Below are 26822 nucleotides of genomic sequence, written 5' to 3'. Positions count from 1 at the left end.
TTTTTAGTCTTGGATTCCATTGCCATTTCTTTATAAAAAAAAAATTATGTTACTTTTATGGGATAGCTTGGACCAAAAAAAGGACCCTAAGAATATTGATAGTAACAAGGATAGTTGCAACTATATTATAAAATTTAAGTATATAATAATAATATTTATATATTTTTTTAAAACTTTGGAATACGCTTAATTATTATATTTAAAAATAACTAAATGGTTAATTGTAAATTTAGCAATTAAATTCAAATTAATTAAATATACAGCACAATTTTAAAAAATTTGTAAATATAGCAAAATTTGTCAAATTCTATCTATTATATAAGTCTATCACTTATAAACCATGTTGCAAATATTGGTTTATCACTGATATACTATGTTGCAAATATTGGTTTATCACTGATATACCATATAAAGTTTATCAGCGATACAAGTCTATATAGTTTAACTATATTTGTAACTTTTTTAAAATATTGCTAAAATTATCCTCCATTTCAATTTCTCAATTAACATGAATATTATGAGATTTGGGCCAAAAGAGAGCCCATGTCAAAGAAAAGTGGCATGGGCTTAGCCCATGCATGCCATCATCCTTGAGGGAAATGTATCCATGAAAGCTCCGACCTAAAGGATGACCTTAGACTCAAAATATGGCTATGGAAATGTGCTCAAGCCTCCAAACCTCCTAGCAAAATACCAATTGGGATGCATCCCTACCATGCCATAACCTAGTGAGTTAAAAGAATAACTTCGATGTAACCCCAAAGTCTTATTGAGAAGATTTTATATTCACTTCATATATAAATACACTATAATAACTTCATATAAAAGTTTTAACGATGAATTAAGTTTGACTTTCATGTTTGTCTTTCAATATTAGCTAAGAGTATTATTTAAACTTTGCAATTCATGTGTTGCCCAATTACATGCTAAGAACATTCAAGTGAGAACGGTCATCTTGAATAAATGAAATTGTATATTTTATAACAAGACAATTCATGTTTAACCAATATTTAGAGGGTTTTTTCTTTTCACTTTTTTGTTTTTTATTTTAAGAAGATGTTCTTAATTATGGATTGATATTGGAAAATAATTAATCTAGGTAGTTAGAGGTGGACTATAAACAAGTAGAATTTTAATTAATAAAGAGATGACATTATTCATCTTCCCACATTTTTTTAGTTGAATGTACACATCATTTTCACATTCAAGTTCTATAGTTGGGCAATTTATTTAGAAATTTAATTAGCCATAGGTCATCGTCCTCAATTAGGGGATCTTCTCAATAATATTCACTACCAACTTTTACACAAAAATACGAATTTAAACTTAAATATAGTTTTAATGGTGAATGTATTAACTCGTACATTTATCAAAATAATTAAGCATAGATCAAATGACATAAAAATATACACCATCGATTGAAAAGTTAATGAAATATCAAAAGATTAAATAAAATAAAAGTATATATATACGTGAAAAAAACAAGGATATCTATATAAATATTACCAATCAATGACATTTTGTTACTTGTTTTCTTAAAAATATATTTTGTTTACTATTTTAACATGCAATTTGAGTATCGATTCGCTCCTTGCATATTCATTCATTTTGTGATTATATCAAAATATAGATGGAATGTTGATAAAAAAAAATATATATATATCATTAGATATACTCATAAATTGAAAAGTTCATTAACATCATTATTCTTTTAATATGCTAATAAAATTTAATCGAATGCTTGCATACCATTTGTCTATTATAAAGACATCTTAATTATTTAGTCTAAAAGAAATATTAATTATTCATAGCTTAGTTTTAAATAAAAACTATTTAATTATTATTCTAAATAAGTTTAATGTATTTTTTACTTAAAGAAAACATAAATATATTTATCTAATATGATAAAATTAAAATATCGATTTTAATAATATGTAAGAGTAAAAATGTATATTAATCTAAGACATTACAAACAAGTTTATGACAGTTAAATGATAATACAAATTGAGGATGAAGGGTTTGTGAGAGAATGAAAGACACAAAAGAATCGAAGAATCAAAAGAAAAAGAATCCCGCCCCACCCAGATCGAGGAATTTAAAGGAAACATTTCATTTTCGATTCAGTAAGAAAACTGAACAAAACTCTCTTTTCTTCTCTCTCCCGCGGCCTTACCTTATCTTTTTCATGCTTCCTCTTCACTAAACAAAATTTTTCTCTCCAATGGCCAAACCTGCGAGAAACGAACACAACGGAACATTCATATGGCGGAATATTCCAACCCTTACAACCTCTCTACAATCTGCTCAAGATATCTCTGAAGGATTATGGAGTAATAACGCTCAACTTTCCCGTATTCCGGCCCCCGATTTCTGCCGCCTTCAATGCAAATTTGCCTGCATTTCGGTTGTGGAAAAGAGAGACCAACACGAATTCTCACCCTCTCCGTCTCAGCTCCTCACGCATCCACTGGCTTTACTCGCCTTGGTGCCCAAAGACGCCGCGCTTTTTGCCGCCGGCGCCGTTGCTGGTGCTGCTGCGAAGAGCGTCACGGCTCCTCTCGACCGTATCAAGCTTCTTATGCAGGTACGTTGTGTTCCACGCGATGAAATGCTGTTTTTATGTTTTGATTGCGATTATCTTCGTGTTCTAATTCGGGCTAATGACGTCGTTGTTGTGCTCGTTCTCAAATATTAGTAGTTTCATCTAGAATTTCGTCCAATTTTATATTATCTATACATAATATTTTAATTTCTGAGCTCGTTTTGACCTGGTTACCGAGTTTCATCTTGGACGTAGGGAACTGCTAGTTTTTGTTGTCTTGCAAACTTGACCAGTTGGAAACTAGTTGGTTTTGTTCAATTCTTTCTTCTTGAACTGAAATTTATTTGAGTTGAGGTTACGTAGAGGCTAGAGGCAAATGTTTGAGGTCTTAGAATATACATATGTGGACTATTGATAATTGATTCAAAGGGAGGCAGAAATAATATGAGGAGTCTAAATTTAGGATCTTAAAACTCTCTTACTTGATAGAATTTTGATTGTATTTGCAGACTCATGGTGTACTTGATAGAATTTTGATTGTATTTGCAGACTCATGGTGTACGAGTAGCGCATGAAGGCACTAAGAAAGCAATTGGTTTCATTGAGGTATGGCCAGATGTGGTTCTTGTTTATTGTTTTCGAGGCAGAGTTTCTCACATGTAACTGATACTCTTGCGTTGCCCAAGATGCTGTTGTAGACTTGTTGTGTTATAAAGATGATACTTGTGGGATTGCTAGAAATTATGGCTTAAAACTTTCAAGTAGAAAACCCTAATGTTGACTGAGAGCATCTCGAGCTAAATTGTAGTGAGCAGAACATCGGTAATAATTTGCATTGCTGCATGGTTAGTTGGAAAATGAAGATTTCTTTTTACTAATTTGCTTGTTGAAACATAGGATTATTACCACCTGATATCATTTGTCACACCCAACATTGATGAGAAATTTAGATTCACTGCCCTATACTTATCTCTTAAGGCAAGCATGGAAGACCATTCCAAATCCCAGTTAAAGTTGTTTTAAAGGATTGCAACATCTTAATCAGTGGTGTTGGAAGTTTTTGGCCCAAATTATGAAAATTCTTGAGAAACTGATAAAAGTGTGGTATGGCATTCAAGATTGAGGATAGCCAAGAGGCGCACTATTTAAAGTACATTCGAAATTTCGAATCATAATAACAGTAGAAATGACACAGAGAATTTTGATGAGAGTGTTAATCTTTTAGTTCTGTTGTTCACTAGGTTTATATGTTATCTTCTACCATTGTGACTAAATGTTCATGTTTCCATGGTTTGCCCTGACTTAGGTTTAACTGCAGGCTATAACAACTATAGGTCAGAATGAAGGAGTTAAAGGTTACTGGAAAGGCAACCTTCCTCAGGTATTCGTCCTAAAATTACCTGCTGTGCTTGATGGTGTGTAATTTGACTTTCTTCCGCTGTACTACTGAAGATTTGGAGTTATGATTTCGTTATAGTTCTTTTCTAAATATTCCAGGTCATACGGGTTATACCTTATAGTGCAGTACAGCTTTTTGCTTATGAATTTTACAAGGTATGTCTCACTATAAGCAAGCTTTAAATGCTACATAAACACCCAAAATGTTCCATATGATGTGACTAATGCATTATCTAATTTCTAAATTTGCAGAAACTCTTTAGGGGGAAAGATGGTGAACTATCTGTCCTTGGAAGACTTGGTGCAGGTGCTTGTGCTGGCATGACATCTACTTTTGTAAGCAATGCCTCAAACCTACTATTTCTCTTCTCCTGTATTTTCTGATGGTAGTAATATCCTTAGCATTAGTTAATGTTCATGCATTTCTGGAAAATTCTATTATTTACGTTGATTTGTAAACCTTCTCCATTTTTGTGATCTCATTCGTGTGACATATCAGTACAGTTTTTCTAAATGATGCTATTTGTTTCCTTGTAGATCACATACCCACTAGATGTCCTAAGATTACGTTTGGCAGTTGAACCAGGTTACCGAACCATGTCTGAGGTATGATTAGCTGGCCTGTTCCAATTATAAGTGTCAAATTCCGCATGAAGATGAAAACTGTATCATTTGCAGGTTGCCTTGAATATGCTAAAAGAGGAAGGCATTGCGTCCTTCTACTATGGTCTTGGACCTTCCCTTATTGGCATAGCTCCTTATATTGCTGTAAACTTCTGCATTTTTGACTTGTGAGTCCATCGGAGCCTTCATACACTTCAACATTTTCATGGAATTTAATAATTGATATTAATAGGAAATCTTTTCCATTCAGATTGAAGAAGTCTTTGCCAGAAAAAGTTCAAAAGAGAACTGAAACATCTCTACTTACAGCCTTGATATCAGCTTCCTGTGCCACACTAACGTGTTATCCTTTGGACACTGTGAGAAGACAGATGCAGATGAGAGGCACACCTTACAAGACAGTTTTGGAAGCCATCTCAGGTACTTCAGTGAACATTCGTTAAAATGGCAGAATGAAGCTGTATAAATGCTTTGCATAGGCAACAGGTTGTTAATTTACATGACTGAAATTTCTTGGTATGAATCATCTTGGTTGACATCTCCGATGTAGGTATTGTTGCACATGATGGAGTTGTTGGCTTGTACAGGGGATTTGTTCCAAACGCTTTGAAGACCCTTCCAAATAGCAGGTTGGCTTTCAGCTCCTATTTCAAGCTTATATATACTTCCATTGCTTCACATACAGATGTTTATATCCGCATCCAGTATGGTTTTTATTGATTCCCTTGAATTTTCATTTACCGTGCATCTTCAGGAAATTCTGTCAATTGATTTAAACATCTTTTTCTGCTTGATTTTGCTGTTTGAGTACTTGAGATTGGTTTTGGTTTTTTAGAATGCAAGTCGATGTTTGAGGATTTAGAAAGCTGAATGACATGATTTCTTTGTAAGGGATAATTTTACTATCATGTTTAATTAACAAGAGTTTGCTTCATGTCGAAGTGAGGCACGGATCTGGGTATGTTGTTTCTAAAGCTTGACTGTAACCCCTTTGAACTTGAACCTAAGTTTTGAGAAGCTGATGACCATTGGATGATCAAATACTTAGATTATTTCCTATCCTTTCTCTTTCTATTTTTTTTCTTTCTTCTGGGCGTTATATAACTTATATTACTGGCATCACACATGCAACTATGAGCTAGTAAGCTTGACCTCCCTTGATGGTTAGCAACAGTATTCAGCTGGTCATCTGAATTTTTTAATGGGCTGTTTGGCCCACTGGGTGGAGTTAACAAGTCTAGGTTAGTATGTTAATAAGTTTGTATTTAGGATGTAGAGTTGTAAGATGAATCTTCTAGATAAATGTGAAAAGTAGAGATAGAGGAGAAGATGAGAGATTGAAGAGAAGATGAAGTTCCTTTAGAAATGTGAAAAGTAGAAAATGATAGAAAGATAAGAGTTATTCAAAATGTGCAAACTTCATTGAAGTTGAGTTTTTTACTGCAACTTAATGGCTCCTAAGCGTGAAGCTTTCTGCAGTAGTAATCCTTTACCTCGTTTCTTATACTGCAGCATCAGGCTTACAGTTTACGACTTTGTGAAGCGACTCATAGCAACAAGCGAAAAGGAGTTTCAGCAACTAGTTGAAGATAATCGTGAGAAGAAAAGCCAAACAAGTAATTGAACAATCCTGAAGTAATCTCATTTTACTCTCTTATCATTGTTTACTGCATTGCAAATTTTGAGATAGATGCGGCTGTAGGAGAAGCAAACATTTTCGGCTTATTCGATTGCCACAGAAAATTAGCGTAGAAAATTTTGAGATGGTAGAGGATTTATGTTCTTGAGCTGTGTTATATACTTCTAATATTCTATACTTGTACCTTGTTCTAGGTAAAGTTAGGTTCCCAAATTTTGGCTTCCAACAGATGGTTTGGTTTTGGATTTCTTTAATGATAGATTACTTCATGTTTTTTCAAACATTCACGTCTACATCTTATTAGTTATGACAAATTGTGAAGCTAGAAACCAAAGATCTTCCCATATGCTTGATAGATATTAAGCCTAAAAGAGAGGAGGCTTGTGTTGTTAAATTGGTTTTAGAATTGCACGTGTATTGTATTTATTATTATTATTCTTTTTAAATTTTTGTTCAGAAGTTATTCTAAAATATTTAAAAAATCACCCTAAATATGAAAATTGCATTTTTGAAGTATTACAATTAAACATTAAATTAATTTTGAGTGATTAAAGGACTAACCCTTTAAAAAATCATTTTGGAACATGCAACTACTATATGAAATAGCTTATTTGAGCTATTAAATCGTGTGTTGATGATTGGTAGAAGTCAAATGTTTTATTCTTGATTTTTTAGTTCATGTTTATTTACCCCATAAACTTTTTAAGATGTCATAGTTTAGTTTTATATTTTATATTGTTTAACTTGTTTTTTTTAGTAAAAGTTACAAGGAAATATCCTTTCTCATATGATCTATTTAACGAATCGAATTTGAACTCTTTGGCAAATTTTCTTACAAAGTTTTTTTCCAATATATGTTTTGTCCACGTTTTGATTCTCTTCTGTCTTCTCCATCTCTCTCTCTCTCTTTTAGTTTCTTCATAAAACTAACTCAATTCAGATTCGATTCTTTGGAGTCGCCAGCCACTAAAGATATGTTGATGGAATGGAAACCTCAGTGTTGGTGGTATGTAGTTGGTTTGATTCCAAAACTAAACCAACCAACCGATTAATACCCTTACATTCAATATTGGTATTTATTTTTCTGCCTTCATTCTCTTACTTTTACAAACTATTTTGGTCCCTTCTCTTATTTTTATTTCAATCAAAAAAATTTAGTGTTGCATTTCTTTAACTATAACCAAATATCACCATGGTTTTTTTTTATAAGAGCTTCCGTTGCATACAAAACTTTACAGATAAAAAAACCCATTATTTTTTAAATTTCTATCACCATCAATTTAGACATGAAAATATCTAAATTACACTATCAAAATAAATCCAAAGACCGAATATGAGTAGTTATGGATCAGGACAGGTTGCACATATGATTTTTAAGTAAAAAGATAATAGAATATATAGCAGATAGAATAACATTATATATAGCCCATCAATTGGTAAAAGACTAAAAGACTAAGAAGTCCACTCAACTACCGTTTGTTCTTGATTTTTCAAAATGGAAAGTTATCAGTAATAGCAACGATCACAAATAACTACCACATCCGATGGAAAGTTACCAATAATAGCAACCATCACTAATAACTACCTCATTTGATAACTTTTAATTTGAAAAATATGCTATCAATTGTTACCATTGATAATGACTATTCATCGTGATTTGTGGCTTATAATAATGATAGACATTAAATATCAGACTTGACATTTTAAAAAATTGGTCAATATTTACAATTTTTGAAAATATTTTATCTTTCGATTATATTTTTAATCAAACTATTTACAAAATATAACAAAAAAATAAGTTAAATGAAAATAGTTTCAATATTTTTCTATCTAGAAACATTCTCCCATTTTTTCTTTATTTCCTATATTTGATATAATTTTTTCTATGAATTAAAACTCATTGGGCTTAAAAACGAGCCCACTTTACATTTGGGCTACTTTGGAATGGGCTTTTAGAACCCATAAGGCCGCCAAATTACAAACTGGACCACATAAAAAGGCCCAGAAAATTAGGATAGAGAGATAGTCTCGTCTTCCTCGATTGCCGCGCGGCAACTGACCAACCAGACAACAACACGCAGAATCACTCCTCAACTGTACATTCCTCCATTTGTAGCTCACAGAGGTCGGAAAAAAGTAGCTCTTTCACGTCCCTTAGCTTCACAAAACGCTTTCACTCCGCATGTCTGTCGCTGTGCAACTCTCATTGCCTTCTTGTGCGTTTGAATCTTCCAGTTTGATTCACAGTGGAAGACTGCGAAATCGTCGTCAAATTTTCTGCAACCGAACTGATCTTCCTCACAGAGAAGATGATGACAAGAACGGCGTTGATTGCAGCAGGTACGAGATTACTCCGATCTTGAGAACAGAAATGTGATAGTTTATATTTGATATATTGTTGTTTACTGATTGTTTTCCGAGTTTTTTTGAAGTGGTATTATATAACTCCAAGTGATCTGATTGTGTTATTATTCTTTTATGCTCTTGTTGCAGAGAACAAATCCAGCGGCGAGTAATTTTGGTCGAGAAGTATGGAAATAGCGCTCTGAAGAAGTCGGTGATGTTTGCCTTAGAATTCATTTTTTATGTAACTGTTTCTCTAATTCGTATTACCGAATTCTTTTAGTTGATAGAATGTATTCTGTTTCGTATTGCTATGGTTTTCGTGATATCAGTATCTCTCTTGAAGCAATTTTACGTGTTAGATGCATTTCGTGTGAATTAAAAAACCTTTCCGTATTCTTTTTGAAGATAGATAGAGGTTCAAATTAATTTTAGGATAAAATTGATGGTTGAGATAATTATAGATCCTGTAAACATATTTAGCATAGTTTATGTCTTTGTGATATGGTGTACCTTTTTCTTCTACCGAGAGGTTCTATAAGAGTTTCATTTTGGGAGATTTGATTCCATGAACAGGTATTTTCTAGATGATAACCAACGGTTGCAATTTTTTCTTGATGAACAAACATCTCCGACATCCAATGGCTTCAAAGAATCTCGTTTTTCAGAAACAAAATTATCCTGGCTTCCAGGTCTCATAAAGGATTTTATTTTACCCACCGGATTTCCAGGTATCTACAATGCCCGGGCTATTTTCATTTCTCAACTTTCCTGTTAAAAATTTCTTCATTGATTTTTTTATGGATATTCTCTTTTTAGACTAGATTTTTGTCACATACATTACCCTTGTACTAATAAGTATCACATTTTCCCTACGTTCTAGGGTTTTCTTGTTTGTTCCCTCTAAATAGAAATCGTTTCATCATTCTCTCTCTCTTTTATTATTTGGATTGCAGAATCAGTTTCAGATGATTATTTGCAGTACATGATACGGCAGTTCCCCACTAATGTTACTGGATGGATCTGTCACACGTTGGTCACATCCAGTCTTCTCAAGGTAGATGATTAAGAAAATATGAAATCAAATCCTATATAATTGATAAATGTTGCTGAAAATACGTTTTCATTCTATCATGACATGGTTCCCTTAGCAAAATGAAAAAGAAAATGTCATCGGCATTAATTATTCCTCTCTTACATTGATTGTTTTCAGGCAGTCGGTATAGGCTCCTTCTCAGGAACTACTACAGCTGCTTCTGCTGTTGCCATCAGGTTTCTAAGTTTTCTCATAACAGTTTTTCGGGCATCCTCCATGATCGGTGTATCTTTGAACTTATTTATGCAATACATTTACATGCATGCATAAAGAGGCCTAATATGCAGCCATTAGTTTATTGTTTAAAACTATTAAAACTATTGTATGTCAATGTAGTCTTGTAATGGACTTTAATGTGGGTAATTTATTGAATAAGCAGATGGGTCTCTAAGGATGGCATTGGAGCAGTTGGGCGCTTATTCATTGGTCTGGAATCATAAAGAGATCTAAAATATGGAAGGTTATATTGAATATTTCAGTGAGTGTTGCCATCCTTTCCAGGTGGACGTTTTGGTAATCTTTTTGACGATGATCCGAAACAATGGCGAATGTATGCTGACTTCATTGGCAGTGCGGGAAGGTTCCATTTTTCTAGCACTCTATTGGACAACAGAATTCTTGACTTTACTATTAAAATTGCAAAATCTTTAATAGGCAACCTATTATGCAGCATCTTTGATCTTGCTACTCCACTATATCCTAGCTATTTTCTACCATTGGCTTCTCTTGGAAATCTTACCAAGGTATTTTACACTGCTAGTTGATTATCCATTTTCTTTATTATTAAATTGTGTAGAAAAGCTTAAAGATACTCAACTATGTCGTTGATAATTATGCATTCACCTTTAGTCTCTTAAACCAAAAGGAAGTTCTTTCTAATCGAAGTCTGGAACTTCTTTCAAGAGCTAACATTGTTCTACCCGATTTTCAAACTATGTAGGCAGTTGCAAGAGGACTGAAAGATCCTTCATTTCGAGTTATTCAAAACCATTTTGCGGTTTCAGGAAATTTGGGAGAGATAGCAGCAAAGGTACATGCCAATCCTTTCTAACGTCTTTGACTCATGCTAAATGCTTATCTGAGAGTATTATGTTATGCATGAACCAAATATTTTTGGTAACGGCCTGTGTAAGTTATCTTCAAATACTTTTATCATGAGTTATTCTACACCATTCAATGTATCAGGAGGAAGTTTGGGAAGTAGTTGCGCAGCTGCTCGGTCTTGCTATAGGGATCCTAATCTTGGTATGTCTATTAAAGATCACATTGTTCAGAATATAATCTTGTTCAGCGACCAACGACTTCATATGTGTTGAAGTAATTGGTTTTCTTGTTGTCAACGTAGGATACACCAGGACTTGTAAATTCATATTCAGTGTTATCAGCAACGTGGCTAAGCATGCGGCTTCTGCATCTTTGGTTGCGATACCAATCTCTTGCAGTCTTGCACTTTAATACTGTAAGAGCATGACAAGTACACAGAAGTGCTCTTGTTAGGCTTCGCTTATGGCTTGAGGATTATGTTGGGTATGCATTTAAGTGTGTCTCTGTACTAAGTCATTACTTTTTCTTTCTAACAGATAAATCTGAAACGCGCTCGTATCCTAGCAAGGGCTCACGTTTTGCACAACAAAGTACCAGGTAATGATATTTTAATACTGTCAGTGTTGTCTATGATCCCGAAGCCATATCCTAGCAATCGTTCGTAATCTGTGGAATAAAAATCTAGGGAACACATACATCCTGACAAACATAACAGGGATATGCATACGAATTGCATCGGGAGTCCTACCTCAAAGGACAAAAGAATACAAAAATAAAACAAAAAATGTCATAGTTTTAGAGAGACTGAAAAAGATCTAAATTGTGAAAAGACGTCGGTGGTTGTCAGAGTTATTCAAAAAGCATTAGGGAGGGCGTCGATTTTGTTAAAAAATCTAAAAACGGATAGAGGTAGAGGCAGAGGCAGATGAGAGACTTGAAAACTAAATAGATAGTAGATACAGAGTATACAGGGATTTTTGAAGGCCAGAATCAGACGAAATGGAAGCAAATCAGAGTTTGAAAGGCAAGTTGGTGAAGATATTTTTCGTTGCCGATTCTGAAGAAAAGAATGCCCTTTTTCTAAAACAAAAAGGAACAAAAACGTGGTAAGAGGAGGAGGGAAGGGAAAGAAATGTAGAAAAAGGAGAGGAAAGGGAAGAAGAAGAGGAAAAGAAAAACAAAAAAAAAGAGGAAATTTTGAAATATATGGAGGTGCCCGTGGACGGCAGTGGCAGCCACGGATGGAGAGGGAGGAAGAAAGTGGGGAAAAAAGAGTAAAAAATATTTAGTTATATTTTTATTTTAAAAATATTAAGAATGTATTTTTCTTGATAAAAATACAGTACTGTCTTATTATTAATTACAGAAAACTGCGCTGATGACATGAGCAGAAATACTCCTAAAACCAAATTCAAGAAATACTCCTAGAACCAAGTTAAGGGGAGGATAATTCTAAGAAATAGTAAATTTGATAAAATATTTACTAACATATAACAAAATTTTTAGATTTTATCAATAATAGACATTGATAAACATTGATATGCTTCTATCGGCATTGATAGAGAAGTCTATTCAGTTCTCTCCTTGATAGAATCTAAAATTTACTATAGGTTGTAAATATTTTAATTTATTTTAATATTTAAAATATATTTTGGTATTTTAAAAAATATCTGGTCCTACTTAAGTACCATATAACAATCTTAAAAGTAACTACCATATAACAATCTTAAGGGCTAAAAAATGTAAAATTCTCATTTTTGTTTCATTATTTGGTGAGGACTCAATATTTTTTGTCCATTTTGCTAATAATTCTGGTGGGTTCCACCATTCCTCTCTTAATTTTCTCATAGTTTTCGGTGCTATTAAGTGCTCAATTAGAGCACAATAAAAAAAGGTGAAGGAGTAGATTTGAAGCTATTTGCCAAAGTAGACCTGATTTTTCTCTTTATTAGGTCATTTTGTATAAGAGATGCTACCTGTTATTTTCAATGTACTAAGAGGCATCATTAAAAGGATTTTGTCATTAGCATTATGCATTTTTTGAAAAAATGCATCCGACAAAAGAAAAAAATAAATCAGCTCCGGGGGAAATTTGCAGTTTGGAAGGTTGATTCTATATTGCTTCTTATAGTCGATTGTTGATATTTAATTTTCAATTGCTTTCTTTTATTTCTTGGTCCATACTCCTAGGTTCCCTTTTTTGTTTTCTCATATTTTCCGCAACATTGCTAAAACATCCCCCAACTATTTTCCTGCCTCCGGCAAGCGATTTATTGCACACTACAAGAAATAATCTACATTTTAGTAGCTTTCTTCAGGAACAGTTGAGTGCAACAGCGAAGAAAGCATATTAGTGTGGGAAAGGTTTACGAGGCCTTCGATTATCTTTGGTGTACCATTGGAGGAGATGATGGGTAGTGAGAGATCTTCCACGGTATTCCTCGGCTCCCTCTCCTTCCATATCAGTTAACTTCGCAGCAGAGATGCAACGTGAAAACGTATTCCAAAATTTGTCAAAGATAATGTCGATCGTTATTGTTTTCCTTTCATAGGTGATGAAACTGTTGAAATTATATGCCAATGAGAAATACATCCTCATGCTGGACTCACAAGATAAAGACTTAAAGGTCTTCGTCTCCTTCAAGGTATATTATTAATCAAATCTCATAGAAAAGTTGGGTAGTTATTACTATCCGTTTTAGGTGGTTCCTTCTAAAAAACTTCTTTACAGGTGGGTGCTTCTAGCATGACAGTTTTACGTAGTATTTGGCAAACTTACTGGCTCAATAAGCACTTGGACACCACAGAAAACGTCATCCATCAGCTTGCACAAAGCCTATCGGAGATGGAAGATAAGTTCAATGAATTTGTGCAACTGTTGGAGGGAGCTGGTTGGGATACTCATCAATTAAGCTTAAAGGTACCAAACAATATCTTACTTGATGTTTCTTAGTTTGGTACTTCTTGAAAATTTTAGGTTTCAAGGGTGAATTGATTTTACTCTTATGATCCTGAAAATCGAGACCACGTTTTTGCCCTAAGAAATTAAAAGGTCTATTTTGGCCTTTGGTTTACTTTTTGGTTGGAAGAACTAAGTTGGACTCTTAGCCAAGTTTGGTAGAATCTGATTTTTACAACTTTCTCCATTGTTTTGATTAAATCAAAAGTTAGTGTAGTGTCTACAATAAATCTTGACGTATAAAACGAATAAATCTTGACTTATAAAACAAATGTCTAATTAGGATCGTTTGCTGGTAAATTTCAACAAATTAAATAAATTATGATAATTGGTTGAAATGAATTATTTCAAAACCAATTAAATATCTTGAAGGTTCTGAAATAATTCAGGTCCGTAAGATTTAAAACATATTTAAAAGAGAGCCCTTTAATTTATCACATGAAAAAGAAATACAATTACTTAATCTTTTTAGGAATTGCAATTTTTTAGTCAGTATTTTTCTATTGAAATAGTTAGCAACTAAATTTAAAATATTAATTAATATGTAATAACATTTTTAAAGAATTACAAAAATTTTAAAAATTTAAAGAAGTGTATCACTAATAAATCAGAAAAATATTAATATTGAACTTAATTATTATTCATAAAATCACTATCTTCCTGAATTTTAGATAATCCAAATGATCTATAGGGGCCTTTACCTAGAAATCTTATTGTAAAATTTGTAAATTCCATTGTCTAGGAAATGCAAAAAAAGTATACATATGTTAATTACAAGTCACCTTTAAAGATGGGAATATTAGGGAAAACTACAGTTGAAAGGTAATTATGGTAACATTAAAAATGTCTAATAAAAGGATCCATGAAGTTCTAGAAATTCCTCTAAATTTTGTATAATTAATAATTATTGGCTAAACTGCAATGTCACTGTTTATCTCTTCAAAAAGATGATTCTCTCCCTAAAAGGTAAACAAAAACAATTTCTAAACTACAAAGAGGGCTAGAAGAGTAAGATAAGAGGGGGCAAGGTGGAATTACAGCTTCCAAAAGATGTATTTGATAATTTTATATTGGTTACCAAAAGAGAAAGGCCAAAATACCCAAACATTTTAACAATGTAATTAGACAAAGGGGATGTAAAGTGGAGGAGGAGACCATTTAAACAAGTAAAGATATCCTGACACGTTATCATGTTGCACACAAATACAAAATGAACACAAAGTATGCAGAGATATGAACATAAGTGACCTTCCTCCCTCTACCAGCTGGGTTGGCCGATACAAACAACTTGGCTTTCAATTTAGTCATCTTCCTCATCATCCTCATCCTCCTCGTCGTCGTCTTCTTGATGCTCCTGCAAGTGATTTAGTAGTCAAATTTTAGAAAACCTAATTCTACTCTTACCAATTCCATGCCCTTTATATTGCATTCTTGTTATCAGCGTTGGCTGCAATGCCGCTCCCAAGAGAATATAGCTTTGGGTATAGTCTTAAGCTTCTATGTAAGTAAGAATATTTATTCTCTAAATTTTAGTCTCAATGAAATTTTATTGATATACCGTTGGAAATCAAAATTATTTGATAAACTATAGAACTAGTTCTTTTAGTTATGTAATTAAAAATTAGCAGTTGATTTTAGATCATTTCACGATAGGGATTAGACTTTTGCAAATTATAAAGTAAGAAAATTAGATGTGTTGCTTATTAAAGATCGTGAACCAAATGGTTACAAATTTGAAGGTGAGAACGAAATATTACCAACTAATCCAAAAGTGTTCTCTTAACTATAAATTTTTTATTTTCAACTTAAAAAAAATAAGCAGGCTGATAAAATGACAGCAGAGAGAGATCTTAATTGGCTGACTATGACGTTATGAACTGACATGCATATACACCCTCTAAAAACAAGTATTGAAGCATTTCCTTATTATGTATTAAAAAAATACCTCCTCACTGGCCTCATCCTCGTCATTCACTTCAGATTTTGACCTCTCTGATTCTTCATCATCTGCTGCGCTGGCCTATATTCCCCGAAAAAAGGTGTATGAGCACTTTAAGTTTGGAGTCGTGTCTTATAAATTTAATTAATACACAAAAAAACAGAGCACAACCACCTTCTTGCTGTCATATGCCCTCATAAGCTTTTCATATTCAGCCTTCCTCTTAGCTGCCTTGGCTTCATATGGTGCTTTTTCCTTTTAAACCATTAAGAAGTTATTATACAAAGAAACCCAATAAGTAAAATACTGTTGAGAGAATAAAAGTGTAAATGCCCAATTGTAAGAAAATATCAATACAGAGGCAGAAAAACTATTGAAGTTGTGATTCTTTCATTGGCTTCATATGGTCCCCTTCCTTTAGTTGGGGTGTTTTTTGTGGGTTGGTTTTTTAAAATGAAAGTTGTGATTTCTCATTAAAAAAAACTATTAAAACTAAACAAAACGAAAAAGGAAAAGAAAAAAAGGCATGCAGACACTATAAACTTGATATTCAATATGAATTGCTGAAAGTGACTGTTTTTCAAGATTTGACAGCAACACAAATGCCGCAGCTCTATAAAAAGTGTTTCCTTCATCAACATCATACATAAATGCATGCAGTGAAAAGGACAATGACTCGATCATGCTTTTATTTTTATGTAATACACAACAATGCTTACTGCATGACTTAAGGATTTCCACTTCTCTCCTCCAGCTTTTCCGACCTGCAGGAGTGAAGAAAATGTTAATTAGTTACTCTATATTTGCATCACCAATTGGGAATTATGTGAATCTTTTAGATCAGTTTCACAGATCACATACTGCAGATACTGCCTTCACATTAGGATTTTCCCTTTTGTACTCCTTTCTGAACTCCTCGCTGTTATATAAAATTTAAACAAAAAAGAGAATTTTTCCCCTTAAGAAAATCAAACAAATAGTTTTTAACTTGAAAACAAAACGGCAGAGAACAAATACGAACAGGAAAACAAAGAAAGCACTCGGAGGCCTCTTAGGTTTGTTGGGATCTTTCTTGGCTTTCAAATCTTTCTTTGTTGGTCGTTTGATACCCTTGTCAGCTTTAACGACAGCCTTTCGCTTCCCAACCTTTCTGAAAAGAAATGAGATATTTATGATCCGTCACTACAAAATTCCTGTAAACACTGTATACACATAACCAAGTATGTGGATATTAGACATCAATGGAAGTCAAAAACTTGCTAGAAATTCGATACTCCAAAAAAAAAGATGCCAACAATGGATCACAGACACGCATAACCAAACAATTTACGAAGTTTCATCAGAGCAATAACACAAGAGACATGAAGTGGAACAATAGGCAGAAAAAACTACCTATCATCGACTGGCTTCAAAGCTTCTTTGGAAACCCTTGATGTTCCCTTACCCTTGGACCCCTTCATTATGAAAGGCAAATACCTGTACAAAATAACTACTCGTTGAGCAGCAGTACAACAATACAGCAAGTTAGTACAACTCCAATAGTTTAAGAAACAACAACCTACATGCACGAGAATAAGAACAAGAACCATTTGAGCCAAACTAAGAAGGAGCAGTACCTCAAACAGTACAGGAAACAATAAAGACAATTTCTAACATAAAAGTACATGCCAAAGTGCAGAAATGCAGTGAAAGCAACCTCTAGAAACCGTTTTCACAAAAGTCAAAGGAACACTAAGTCTATATGATACGTAATGACTGCTGAACGTGAACATCCAGACATCCAGAAGCAAACAAAAGTAAACAGTAATACTATACATGTCCTTGAACATATTTGACCTTAACGAGACCAGAATCCCTAAATTTCAATTTTAAAAGCCATATGTAGAATTGACGAAGTAACAATCAACCAACCAGCTACAGATAATTCACAGTAGAAAACTAGATACAATAAAGCAAAAGTCTAAACTCTGTCGACTCCAAGTCTTTCGCATAAGAAAAATCATCTGTTTAAATCGCTAACAGAGCATTAAGCTGAAAAATAAACCTAAAATGTAATTAAATTACCACAATTTTAACTCTTAAACTCCTACAGCTACTTGTTTCTTCACTTCACTCAAAACAACTCCAGCAGAAACTATTATGATAATAAATAAACCAAAAAAAAAACGGCACAAATAGCTCAAAAGGCGATCGTTCTCCAGAGAATTAGAAGGAAAAACGCAACAAGACCTTAAAAACGGAAGAAATTAGGTAGAACAGACGATAATTATACAGGAAAAACAAGGAGCATCAGATTAAAAATAAAAGGAAGAAAGACGAGAAGAGATCTAGAAAGGAGAGAATCGATAACCTTAGATGAAGCAAGCCGTCCGATCCAAAAGGAATCGGGAAGGAAAGAAGGGAATCAATACCAGAGATTTTTCAAAGACTGAGAGGGAGAGAGAGAGAGAGAGAGTAGAAGAAGAGAAAAGAATTCAAAAGAAAGTACCCAGGGAGAGATGGGAATTGATTTAGAGTAACCGGAAGTAGCTGTAACACATGCAACTGTTGGCGCCACAGGAGACCCGGAAGAGAGACCTGTTACTGGCAATAGCCAGTGACCGATATTTTAAGAAATAAACAAATAAAATAGGAAGAATATATGATGAAAATGAAATGATCGGAAGGGAATTATCTTTTGGGTTTTGTGGAAATGATTATTGCCGCCAAAGCGATCCCATACAGATAGAGACAAACACAGATATTATTTACATCAACTCTCTGGCACGTACCTTCCCAACTCCTCACACGTTTGCCATTTGGGCCCATCGGTCCACTGCCCTTCCCTCTTTTCACACGTGTATCCTTTTCGACCCACGGCCCGTCTGACGTCCTCATCCTCTCCAGGTCTTTAGGGCCATCATACCCAATGCCCATCACACATCATTTTTTTTCTTTTTTCTTTTTGGTTCTAACTACTATAGTCTAAATGGGATCTCTTATTATAAGTTGAGACTAGGGTTGTTAAATTTTTTATAAATATTTTAATCGAATTCAAACGAACAAACTATTTTAAAAATAGGTGTTTTGAGGTGAAGTCGTGTACCCATGTAGTGGACCTCACATATTTTATTTTTTCCTTATTTTTATATTTATACTATACTGAGCCTCACATTTTTCAATTTTCTCATTATTTATATACGTGGGTTCCACACTTCACTTTTTCTCATTATTTATATATACATACTCACATATAATATAATATATATATTATACATTCAAATTCTAAAAATATCTTTTTTATTAAATTAATTTATTTTTTATTTTTTTTTATATATATTTAAATATCACAATCTTCAATCTTCAATTTTTCTTATTAAATTCATTTTTCTAATTTAATCTAATTCTTTCTTAATCAAAATTATACACATATTTCTTTTCCAATTTTCAATTTTTTTAAAAAAAATCTCATATATTAACAAAACATGTTATTAAAAGTATATTAAACAAATTAAAAGAGTAATAATAATAATTGAGATAAGTTAAAATTACAAAAAATAATAATAATAATAACACTTGAACCCACACACATTGATAATTGAATAAAAAGAAATTCATGTTTATGGTTAAAGGAAAAAAACAAGAATTGGTTCGATTACAAATTAAATTTAAAAACTTAATGGATAATTTTGAATTGCAAATTTATTGTTATTATTATTTTTAGAGTACGTTTCAACTCCTTTCAAATACTATTATTATTTTTATTTGTTTAATGTATTTTTTAATAACATATTTGGTTAATATATGTGTTTTTTTAAACAGAAAATTAGAAAAAGATATATATAATTTTGGTTAAGAAATAATTAAATTAAATTAGAAAAGATGAATTAATAAGAAAATTTGAAGATTGAGATATTAAATATATATATATATATATATAAATTATTATTATTATTTCTATTTTTATTTGTTTAATATATTTTTAATAACATATTTGTTAATATATGAGTTTTTTAAAAAAAATTAAAAATTGGAAAAGAAGATATGTGTAATTTTGATTAAGAAAAATTTAAATTCAAGTAGAAAATGAATTTAATAAGAAAAATTGAAGATTGAAGATTGTGATATTTAAATATATATAAATAAAAAATAAAAAATTAATTAATTTAATAAAGAAATATATTTTTAGAATTTGAATGTATAATATATATATTATATTATATGTGAGTATGTATATATAAATAATGAGAAAAAGTGAAGTGTGTGGGACCCACGTATATAAATAATGAGAAAATTAAAAAATGTGGGGCCCAGTGTAGTATAAATATAAAAATAAGAAGAAAAAAAATAGAATACGTGGGGTCCACTGCATGGAAGTGGTGTACCCCACTTCACCTCAAAACAAAATAGTTTTGCATCCACCCTATTTTTGAAATATGTTTTAAATTTTACATTATTTTTAGAAAAAATCCTGTTATTAATAATATATTAGAAAAATAAAAAATACAGTAAAAAAAAGTTGTAAAAACACCCCAAATGATTAATTCTAATACAGTAATATTATAATCAAAATTACTTCTTAATTATTTTTCTTTTTGTGATTTTGTTCTAAAGTTATTTTCGTTTGACCTCTCTTATTTCTTTTATCTCTATCTCCTTCCACGTCTCTCTCTTACTTTCTGATCTCTCTCCTTTTATTATGTTTTATTCCGTTCATCTCCTTCCAATTCTTCGGTGAGTGCATATTTGTTTCATATTATTAATTATGTGTATAAACTTGTGAAATACAGTATGTCAATGAGATTTTTCTGTTAATGTTTTTGATAAATAAAACTTATAGTGAATGGAGTATATATGCTACGTAATTTATCTCTATTTACCATTAGTGGAGTATATATACCACGTGATTTTCTTTCATTTTACATTGTTTTTCATATATTTCACGTAATTTAATAATTTATATATATATTTATTATATTTCATCAATTTTGGATTGATTTTCATATATTTAAAGTTAATTTGTAAAATCTTACCATGATGGAAAATGTTTTCGATTTAAATATATCATTATATACCCCTATATATTTAACATAATGTTAGATAATAATGTATGTGCATATTGTATTTTAATTTTGTAACAAATTCTACATTATGTAAAAGTACAACTTTATATCAAGAAAATGGAAGAGTCTGAATGATGATAGAAAAAAAAACTAAAAGGAAAAAAAACAAATGGAGAGAAATGAGGAAATAGATAGAGAACTTCAAATAGATCACTAGGAGACTTAATGATATACATCATACAATATATTATATATTAAGCCTATCATACTTGTAGATGTACTTTGCAATATTTAAAATATATGCGAGTATTATTTAAAAAACTAAAATAGAGAAGAAAGGTGAGGAAAGCTGCAACGGAGGATAAGTATGAGATATTGCTAATGTTATTTTATATATACGATATAATAAATGATAATATTATGTGTCTGCTGCTTAATGATATTTAATATGTACTGTAACATATATGAAATATTATGTATCTGTTGCTTAATTATATATTATGTGTGTAATGTTTAATGCATAGTGCTTAATGATATATAGCATAAACTATATGATATTTTTTTATATTGTATGTTCTCAGGGTGCACAATTGATTCTAAAAATGAATAAATTGTCAAGAGTCCATAAACTTTAAAAAAAAGTTCATTAACCGTAAAGTAGTATTAAATAATAAATGGAAAAGAAGTTCATTGTATATTGTATACTACATTACACAATTTAAGATAGAAAGTTGATAATATGAAACAATTAGTTGAAGGAGATAACCAAAAAGTTTACAGTATTTTGATCGGAAACTTTAACAAAAAATTTAACCAAAATATACACTCACCAGATAAGTTGAAGAATAAGATTGGAATAAGAAAGATTTTTGAGTGAGAGATAAATCAGATGGTCAAATTATTAGGTGAAAGATATCTAAAAGGCGAAATTCTTATTAAAGAAGATGACGGAAGTTAGAAAACCTTTGTTAAATGTGCAACTAAAATAAAATTATTACTTTTATCGAAAGTATATAATATATCATTACCATATTTAAGTCAATATACCGTAATTAAACTGGAACACTAATAAATTATATATTATAGGTACATAAAAGTTAATTTTTTATTTATTTAATACATTAAATATGTAAGTTTTTAAATAAATAATAATTTGGATATAATATAATTATGTTATTGACACTTGCAAAAATGACAAAATAAGTTAAAATAATTAATTTCATAGCACACGCTTTATTATTTGCGAAAATGACAAAAATAAAGTTCAACCCACACATCAAGGGGTAAAATATCACAAATGTCATCGCTTCTAATATATGTTTGATACATCTAATACACCCTTTGATATTGATACACCTAATACACCCCCTTGATACTTCTTGATACACTCGGTACATTTGATTGATACACACTTGATGCACCCGATACTCTTGGATACACTTGATATCTTTGATACACTGCAGATACATTTAGTATTCATTACTTATACAATTGATTGATTAAATGCTCTCTGATATGCTTGAAGTCTTACTTATACACTTGATATATTATTGATATACACTTGTAAACTTGATTCATATAATTGATAATGATTCACTCTACTGATATGCTTTAACAATATATTGTTATGTAATGCTCGAGACTAAGAATAGTAAGAATGATGTAAATATATTATTTATTTATTTTAGGTACACATTCCTTTTCAATGGCTCAATCATAGGAACTCCAAAGTTAAACGTGTTGGTTTGTGGGGAGAACTTTTATTCTAATAAGAATAGTAAGAATGATGTTGTCAGGGGATGCATGAGAATGTCGGAGATACGAATTCCAAATCATGGCTTGAACCCTGAGTCTGGAGCGTTACAGTTGATATGATTAATGATGATGCACTGAGTTACATCATTCATATACTTAATAATACTTTAATAAACTGCATAAAATTTGAAGAAACTTTCAAATTTGAACTACAGAGGTTTTGGTTTAAAATTCCTAAAATAAATAAACAGTTGATTTATTGGTTTTGTTCAATTTCCGTATTACTTAATTTATGTCTATGTTTACTTTTGTAATCTTTGACAGTGAGGTTGGAGATCCAACCTAAAAGAAATGTTATGTTAATTGTGGTTCACCTAAGTTATTTTTTAGCCCAAAAATTAAAGAAAACACACACATCGAAAAATTACCAAAAGCGGCTTACGGCTCAAGCGGAAGTTTGATAGCAGAGGTTGAGTTAAAGAAATAGATAGTAAGGTGATCTAATTGAACCAAACTAAATTATTTACAACAACAAAATTCTTACATTTGGTGAGCAAAAAAGAAGAGAAAAATACTTCAAAAACTAAGTGTGATCTACAAGGAAGGCCCAATTAAGGCCCAATTAACAATAAGAAACATTGTGAAAGTCATAAAACCGAACGGACACCGGAAAAGGTAGAAGTTTCCCAAACCTCAATTCCTTCTGCATTTTCTCGAGAAACAAACAGCCTATCCCCACCACCTTCTATTTCCTTTATAATCCCTTTCTCTGAATCCTCACTCTTATCCACGTAATTCCTACAATATAATTCCTCACTGTTCCCTTTTGATTCATCATCTCCACTTCCTCTTCCTTCCACCGTCGACCAAACCTCCAATTCTCCATCTCTCCCTACCAACACCTCTTTTCTAAAGCAATGAATTTTCACATTCCCAATCCCCTTTCTACTCGTATTTCCCATCCCTGGATTTTTGTCTTTCAAATATACCCATGGATCATCCCCTAAATTACGAAGATCTGCCACTCCCAAATCCCCTGATTTCGAGCACACTTTCAATACCTTCAACCCTTCCACGTCCACATCCACGTCAGCGAAAGAGTCCCCGAATCTACTGCTTCGACCCGAACCTGGCTCGTTCGTTTCCCAAACCACTTTACCCGACCTAGCGTCCCATAGCCTCATGTACCCTGAGTACCCAAATGCTCCACACGTTACTGCGCTTCCGAACAGTACGTTGCTTTCTGGTATCCACGTCAGCTTTCCGGCGACGCTGTTCTTGGCCGAGGATCCAAGTTGTCGCCCGAGTTCACACTTGATTTTCAGGCTTGATTTGTCGATGAGGAGTATGGAATTCTCTCTGTGAGGGCAATCGAAGGCGGCGAAAATTGAAGTCGGTGAATCGGCGATTGCGGTTACTCTGGCTTTGTAGATGCGAGGATCAGTAGGATCTGACCAGTGAGATGAGCCGATGTGTCGCCCGCTGTAGAAATTGTAGAAATGAAGTCCGGAAGTGGTGTTTGAACCTAACGCTGCAATTTCTGGCCAAACGCGCCGGATTGAGCTGATTTCGTCTAAGTGAGTTCTAATCGTTCTCTCGTGGATTAAATTCCGATCGTAGCTGGAGATTTGACCTCCGTGAGCTAGCCAGATGGAGCCGTCTCCATTTGCAGCCGTGAAAGACGATACGACGCCGTCGGAAGTAGGGCGGACGTTGGCGACGATGGATGCATCGATGCCGTTGAACGGCGGAGGAGAGATTGCTAAATTGAAATTAGTCTCGATACCGTAGAACACGGCTTCATCGGAGAGTTCCTGCTTTGAAAATCGGCGAGCCGATGAAGGCAATCGGTTGGTGCGGAGAAGAGAAAGGAGGACGGAGAATATCTCTGGATCGCGATCTATGAAAATTGGATTCCGATCATCTATGGACCGGTATGATAGAGCATACAAGAGAGACTCTGGACCGCCGGAGCGTATGGTGGAGACAGTGGTTTCAAAGAGCTCGCCGCCGACGTTGAGCTTGATACGTTCTTGGGTTAGGGTTTTGATGGCCGGCTGTAAATTTTGGCTCTCCATTAATGGAAGCTGCTGACCTCTTGTTTGACAAGCTGAGGCAATCCGGTTGTGGACAGCATTTCGTTGATTTCATAACAAAAGTTTAGGCCCAATGGGCTAATTCAACTCTTAACACAAAGAGTAACAATTTAAAAAGAGAAATTGTAATTGAGATTCATTTTAGGAATAATAATTAATGAACCATATAAAGATATTAAAAAATGATAATATAGCACAACTATCATATATTTATATTTACATTATGATCCATTGATGATAGATCAATATTTATAACATGGTTTATTAGTGATAGATTAATATTTATAACATGGTCTATTACTGATAGACTTCTATTGATATAATTTGACAAATTTGTAAACTTTTAAAATGTTGTCATATCTAATTGCCAATTTTGCAAATTATCCCTCTTTAAACTAATAATTAAATAGGGTTCAACAACCATAACAATTCGTGAGTAAATTTAAGAAAATAGCAAAAATAATTTTAAACTTTTAAGATAGCAAAACTTAAAAATAAGAAAAATAAATAAATAAAACAATTTCTCAAATGCCCATATCCAATGTGAAAAACAAAATTGTTCACCTAAATCCAACATACACTTTAATTGAAATAAAAAATGTTACATCAAAATTCTCCTAAAAATATAAATATTAGAAAAATTGTCATTAATGGCAAGCTTCATCGGTTCATCTTCCTCTTCCTCTTCTTATTGACAATTTAACAGAATTTTGATTCGATATTAAAAAATATGGAAGAGAGTCATGGTTCAATAAGCTCTAGAAAGAAATCATAAAATCCGATGAAATTTGGGTCAAAACCTCTCAAACTTTCTCATATTGAACAACACACTAACGATATTCGACAAGAATCACTTCATTTGTTTATAATTTAGGTACTTATTACCCAAATATTAATTTAAAACATCGACTTTTCAACCCACAAACGTGGATGGAAAAAGCCCATTCACCATTGGAAACGAATTGGAGAAGTGGGCTTCATAATGGGCCTCTCTCACAAAAATAATAATAATAGTTTGCTTAATTATTGTTATTAAAATTATTATCTCTGTTATAATTAAATTAGAGTTAAAAAGTATATACTGAAATAAGGAAGAAAGGACATAAAAAAAAGAAGAGAATATGAAAATTAAAGAAGGAATGTGTAAGATATATCTACTCTGGGACTTGGGAGAAGCTTCAACACGAGGATACATATTATACATATTATATATATTAGGGAATCATTTTTATTTTTGTTTTTGTTTTTTTACCAAATCTATAAAATGAAGATTTGCATCAAAAAATGCTGATAAAAAAGTTTTAACAAAATAAAATTCCTTTAATAAATATATTATCTACATAATAGCTAAATAAATGAATCATTATAGGCTCATTTAGATGGTCATACGTGACTATTGTTTATTTAATCAATGTCTTAAGATAAGAGATCACAAATTTGATATAAACAGATACAGATAAAGAAACAAAATAATAATAATAATAATAACTTATTGCGTATATAATTTAATTTCTTTCAAGTTTTGATAGTCAAATGTTGTAAGATCAAACAGGTTGGTCCGAACACTCACGGATCTCAAATATTATATATAATATCAATTGAGTGTTTGAATAGATACTTCATGTATTTAAGCATTTAAAAAATGTTAATCTATAAACATCAATAGTCTCTTCCAAATCCAACAAACCCTCAAATGAATTCTCATGCACTAAAAAAAAAAAGCAGAAAACTGATCATTACAGAATGGAAGAAGTTTTAATTAGATCTCTAGAATTCCAATACACTCTCAAAGAAAAGGTATTTTTCACTTTAGTTTTTATTATCATAATTATTGTGGGCAATCTTCGATTGCATAAGTAAAATGTTGACTAAGATTATATTGCAAAGGAGGAATCTGTCTCTCTAAAAATTTCATGCACTTTTATTTACAAACAGATTCAATCACTATGAATTTCATCTTCATGTCTGCCATAAACCCTTCAATCCCTTCGTGCATTTGAACCATTACCCACTCTTAAGCAGGCAATTTTTAGTGGGTTTTCAACATATTGGAGCCAACCCCACTTTTTCTTCTTTCTTTTTCTTATATGATCTTTTCTTAATATTTTGAGTTCAAAAAGTGAGCTTTTTTTTTAAACTTTATTTTGGTCCTAAAATCTTTTACTTTATTTTTATTTGAAATAGATATCCATTTTCTAAACCCAACTTTCAAACTGTCTATTAGGGTTTTAAGTTTGTTTTGGTCGTTGGAGTCATTGAATAATATTCGTCCACTCAATAGACCAACATATATGTTTGTCATTATCAAGTGGACACTTGTGTTTCAAGTTGGGGTTGTTCATAAT

The 26822-nt window shown here is 32.2% G+C and overlaps 4 protein-coding genes across 7 annotated transcripts; 2 read left to right on the top strand and 2 right to left on the bottom strand.

Annotated features, from left to right (window-relative positions):
• The first annotated feature begins 2034 nt into the window (after positions 1–2034).
• On the top strand, positions 2035–6490 carry LOC101214343 (probable envelope ADP,ATP carrier protein, chloroplastic). The gene is made up of 10 exons (XM_031883655.1): positions 2035–2584; positions 3092–3148; positions 3861–3923; positions 4040–4096; positions 4193–4276; positions 4478–4546; positions 4619–4731; positions 4815–4984; positions 5115–5193; positions 6077–6490. Exons 1-10 carry the CDS (start codon positions 2222–2224, stop codon positions 6186–6188), a joined length of 1167 nt encoding a protein of 388 aa, XP_031739515.1. The 5' UTR covers positions 2035–2221; the 3' UTR covers positions 6189–6490.
• Positions 6491–8241: 1751 nt separating this feature from the next.
• LOC101214100 (protein root UVB sensitive 5) lies at positions 8242–22759 on the top strand. 2 transcript variants are annotated; one of them, XM_004148571.3, is made up of 16 exons: positions 8242–8543; positions 8697–8756; positions 9123–9277; positions 9503–9603; positions 9760–9818; positions 10022–10068; positions 10144–10222; positions 10313–10385; positions 10583–10672; positions 10828–10887; positions 10988–11101; positions 11223–11283; positions 13005–13120; positions 13239–13331; positions 13418–13606; positions 22315–22759. In XM_004148571.3, exons 1-16 carry the CDS (start codon positions 8386–8388, stop codon positions 22393–22395), a joined length of 1536 nt encoding a protein of 511 aa, XP_004148619.2. In that variant the 5' UTR covers positions 8242–8385; the 3' UTR covers positions 22396–22759. The 2 variants fall into 2 exon arrangements, with proteins under 2 accessions (XP_004148619.2, XP_031740702.1); XM_031884842.1 differs by lacking the exon at positions 22315–22759 and adding an exon at positions 16170–17802.
• Positions 14675–18218, bottom strand: LOC101214581 (high mobility group B protein 1). Of its 3 annotated transcripts, none has more exons than XM_031884843.1 (8): positions 18073–18218; positions 16977–17073; positions 16606–16734; positions 16446–16503; positions 16304–16348; positions 15759–15839; positions 15591–15665; positions 14675–14999 (listed from the first exon to the last, which is right to left on the bottom strand). In XM_031884843.1, exons 2-8 carry the CDS (start codon positions 17042–17044, stop codon positions 14946–14948), a joined length of 510 nt encoding a protein of 169 aa, XP_031740703.1. In that variant the 5' UTR covers positions 17045–17073; positions 18073–18218; the 3' UTR covers positions 14675–14945. The 3 variants fall into 3 exon arrangements, with proteins under 3 accessions (XP_031740703.1, XP_011653690.1, XP_011653691.1); XM_011655388.2 differs by lacking the exon at positions 18073–18218 and adding an exon at positions 17935–18072; XM_011655389.2 differs by lacking the exon at positions 18073–18218 and adding an exon at positions 17935–18072 and having other exon boundaries at positions 16977–17060.
• Positions 22760–22856: 97 nt separating the features above from the next.
• Positions 22857–24630, bottom strand: LOC101214904 (BTB/POZ domain-containing protein At3g09030). Its single transcript, XM_004148574.3, has one exon. The coding sequence runs from the start codon at positions 24457–24459 to the stop codon at positions 23029–23031; it is 1431 nt and encodes a 476-aa protein (XP_004148622.1). The 5' UTR covers positions 24460–24630; the 3' UTR covers positions 22857–23028.
• Between the last annotated feature and the right edge of the window lie 2192 nt (positions 24631–26822).

This window comes from Cucumis sativus, chromosome 4, assembly GCF_000004075.3.
Source record: "Cucumis sativus cultivar 9930 chromosome 4, Cucumber_9930_V3, whole genome shotgun sequence".
Classification (NCBI taxonomy): Eukaryota; Viridiplantae; Streptophyta; class Magnoliopsida; order Cucurbitales; family Cucurbitaceae; genus Cucumis; species Cucumis sativus.
Note: the sequence above shows the minus strand (reverse complement) of the source record. Positions and strands in the feature narration are given on the sequence as shown.

Bases quoted from the DNA above. Each gene is read 5' to 3' on its own strand.
- LOC101214343 (XM_031883655.1), top strand. From the start codon at position 2,222: ATGGCCAAACCTGCGAGAAACGAACACAACGGAACATTCATATGGCGG. The intron at 3,924-4,039 runs GTATTCGTCCTA...TAAATATTCCAG, and splicing joins GGAAAGGCAACCTTCCTCAG to GTCATACGGGTTATACCTTA. The intron at 4,985-5,114 runs GTACTTCAGTGA...TCTCCGATGTAG, and splicing joins AGTTTTGGAAGCCATCTCAG to GTATTGTTGCACATGATGGA.
- LOC101214100 (XM_004148571.3), top strand. From the start codon at position 8,386: ATGTCTGTCGCTGTGCAACTCTCATTGCCTTCTTGTGCGTTTGAATCT. The intron at 9,819-10,021 runs GTTTCTAAGTTT...TTGAATAAGCAG, and splicing joins GCTTCTGCTGTTGCCATCAG to ATGGGTCTCTAAGGATGGCA. The intron at 13,607-22,314 runs GTACCAAACAAT...TATTTATTTTAG, and splicing joins CTCATCAATTAAGCTTAAAG to GTACACATTCCTTTTCAATG.
- LOC101214581 (XM_031884843.1), bottom strand. From the start codon at position 17,044: ATGAAGGGGTCCAAGGGTAAGGGAACATCAAGGGTTTCCAAAGAAGCT. The intron at 15,840-16,303 runs GTAAGCATTGTT...ATGGTTTAAAAG, and splicing joins GGAAATCCTTAAGTCATGCA to GAAAAAGCACCATATGAAGC. The intron at 15,000-15,590 runs GTATTTTTTTAA...AATCACTTGCAG, and splicing joins AGGATGAGGCCAGTGAGGAG to GAGCATCAAGAAGACGACGA.
- LOC101214904 (XM_004148574.3), bottom strand. From the start codon at position 24,459: ATGGAGAGCCAAAATTTACAGCCGGCCATCAAAACCCTAACCCAAGAA.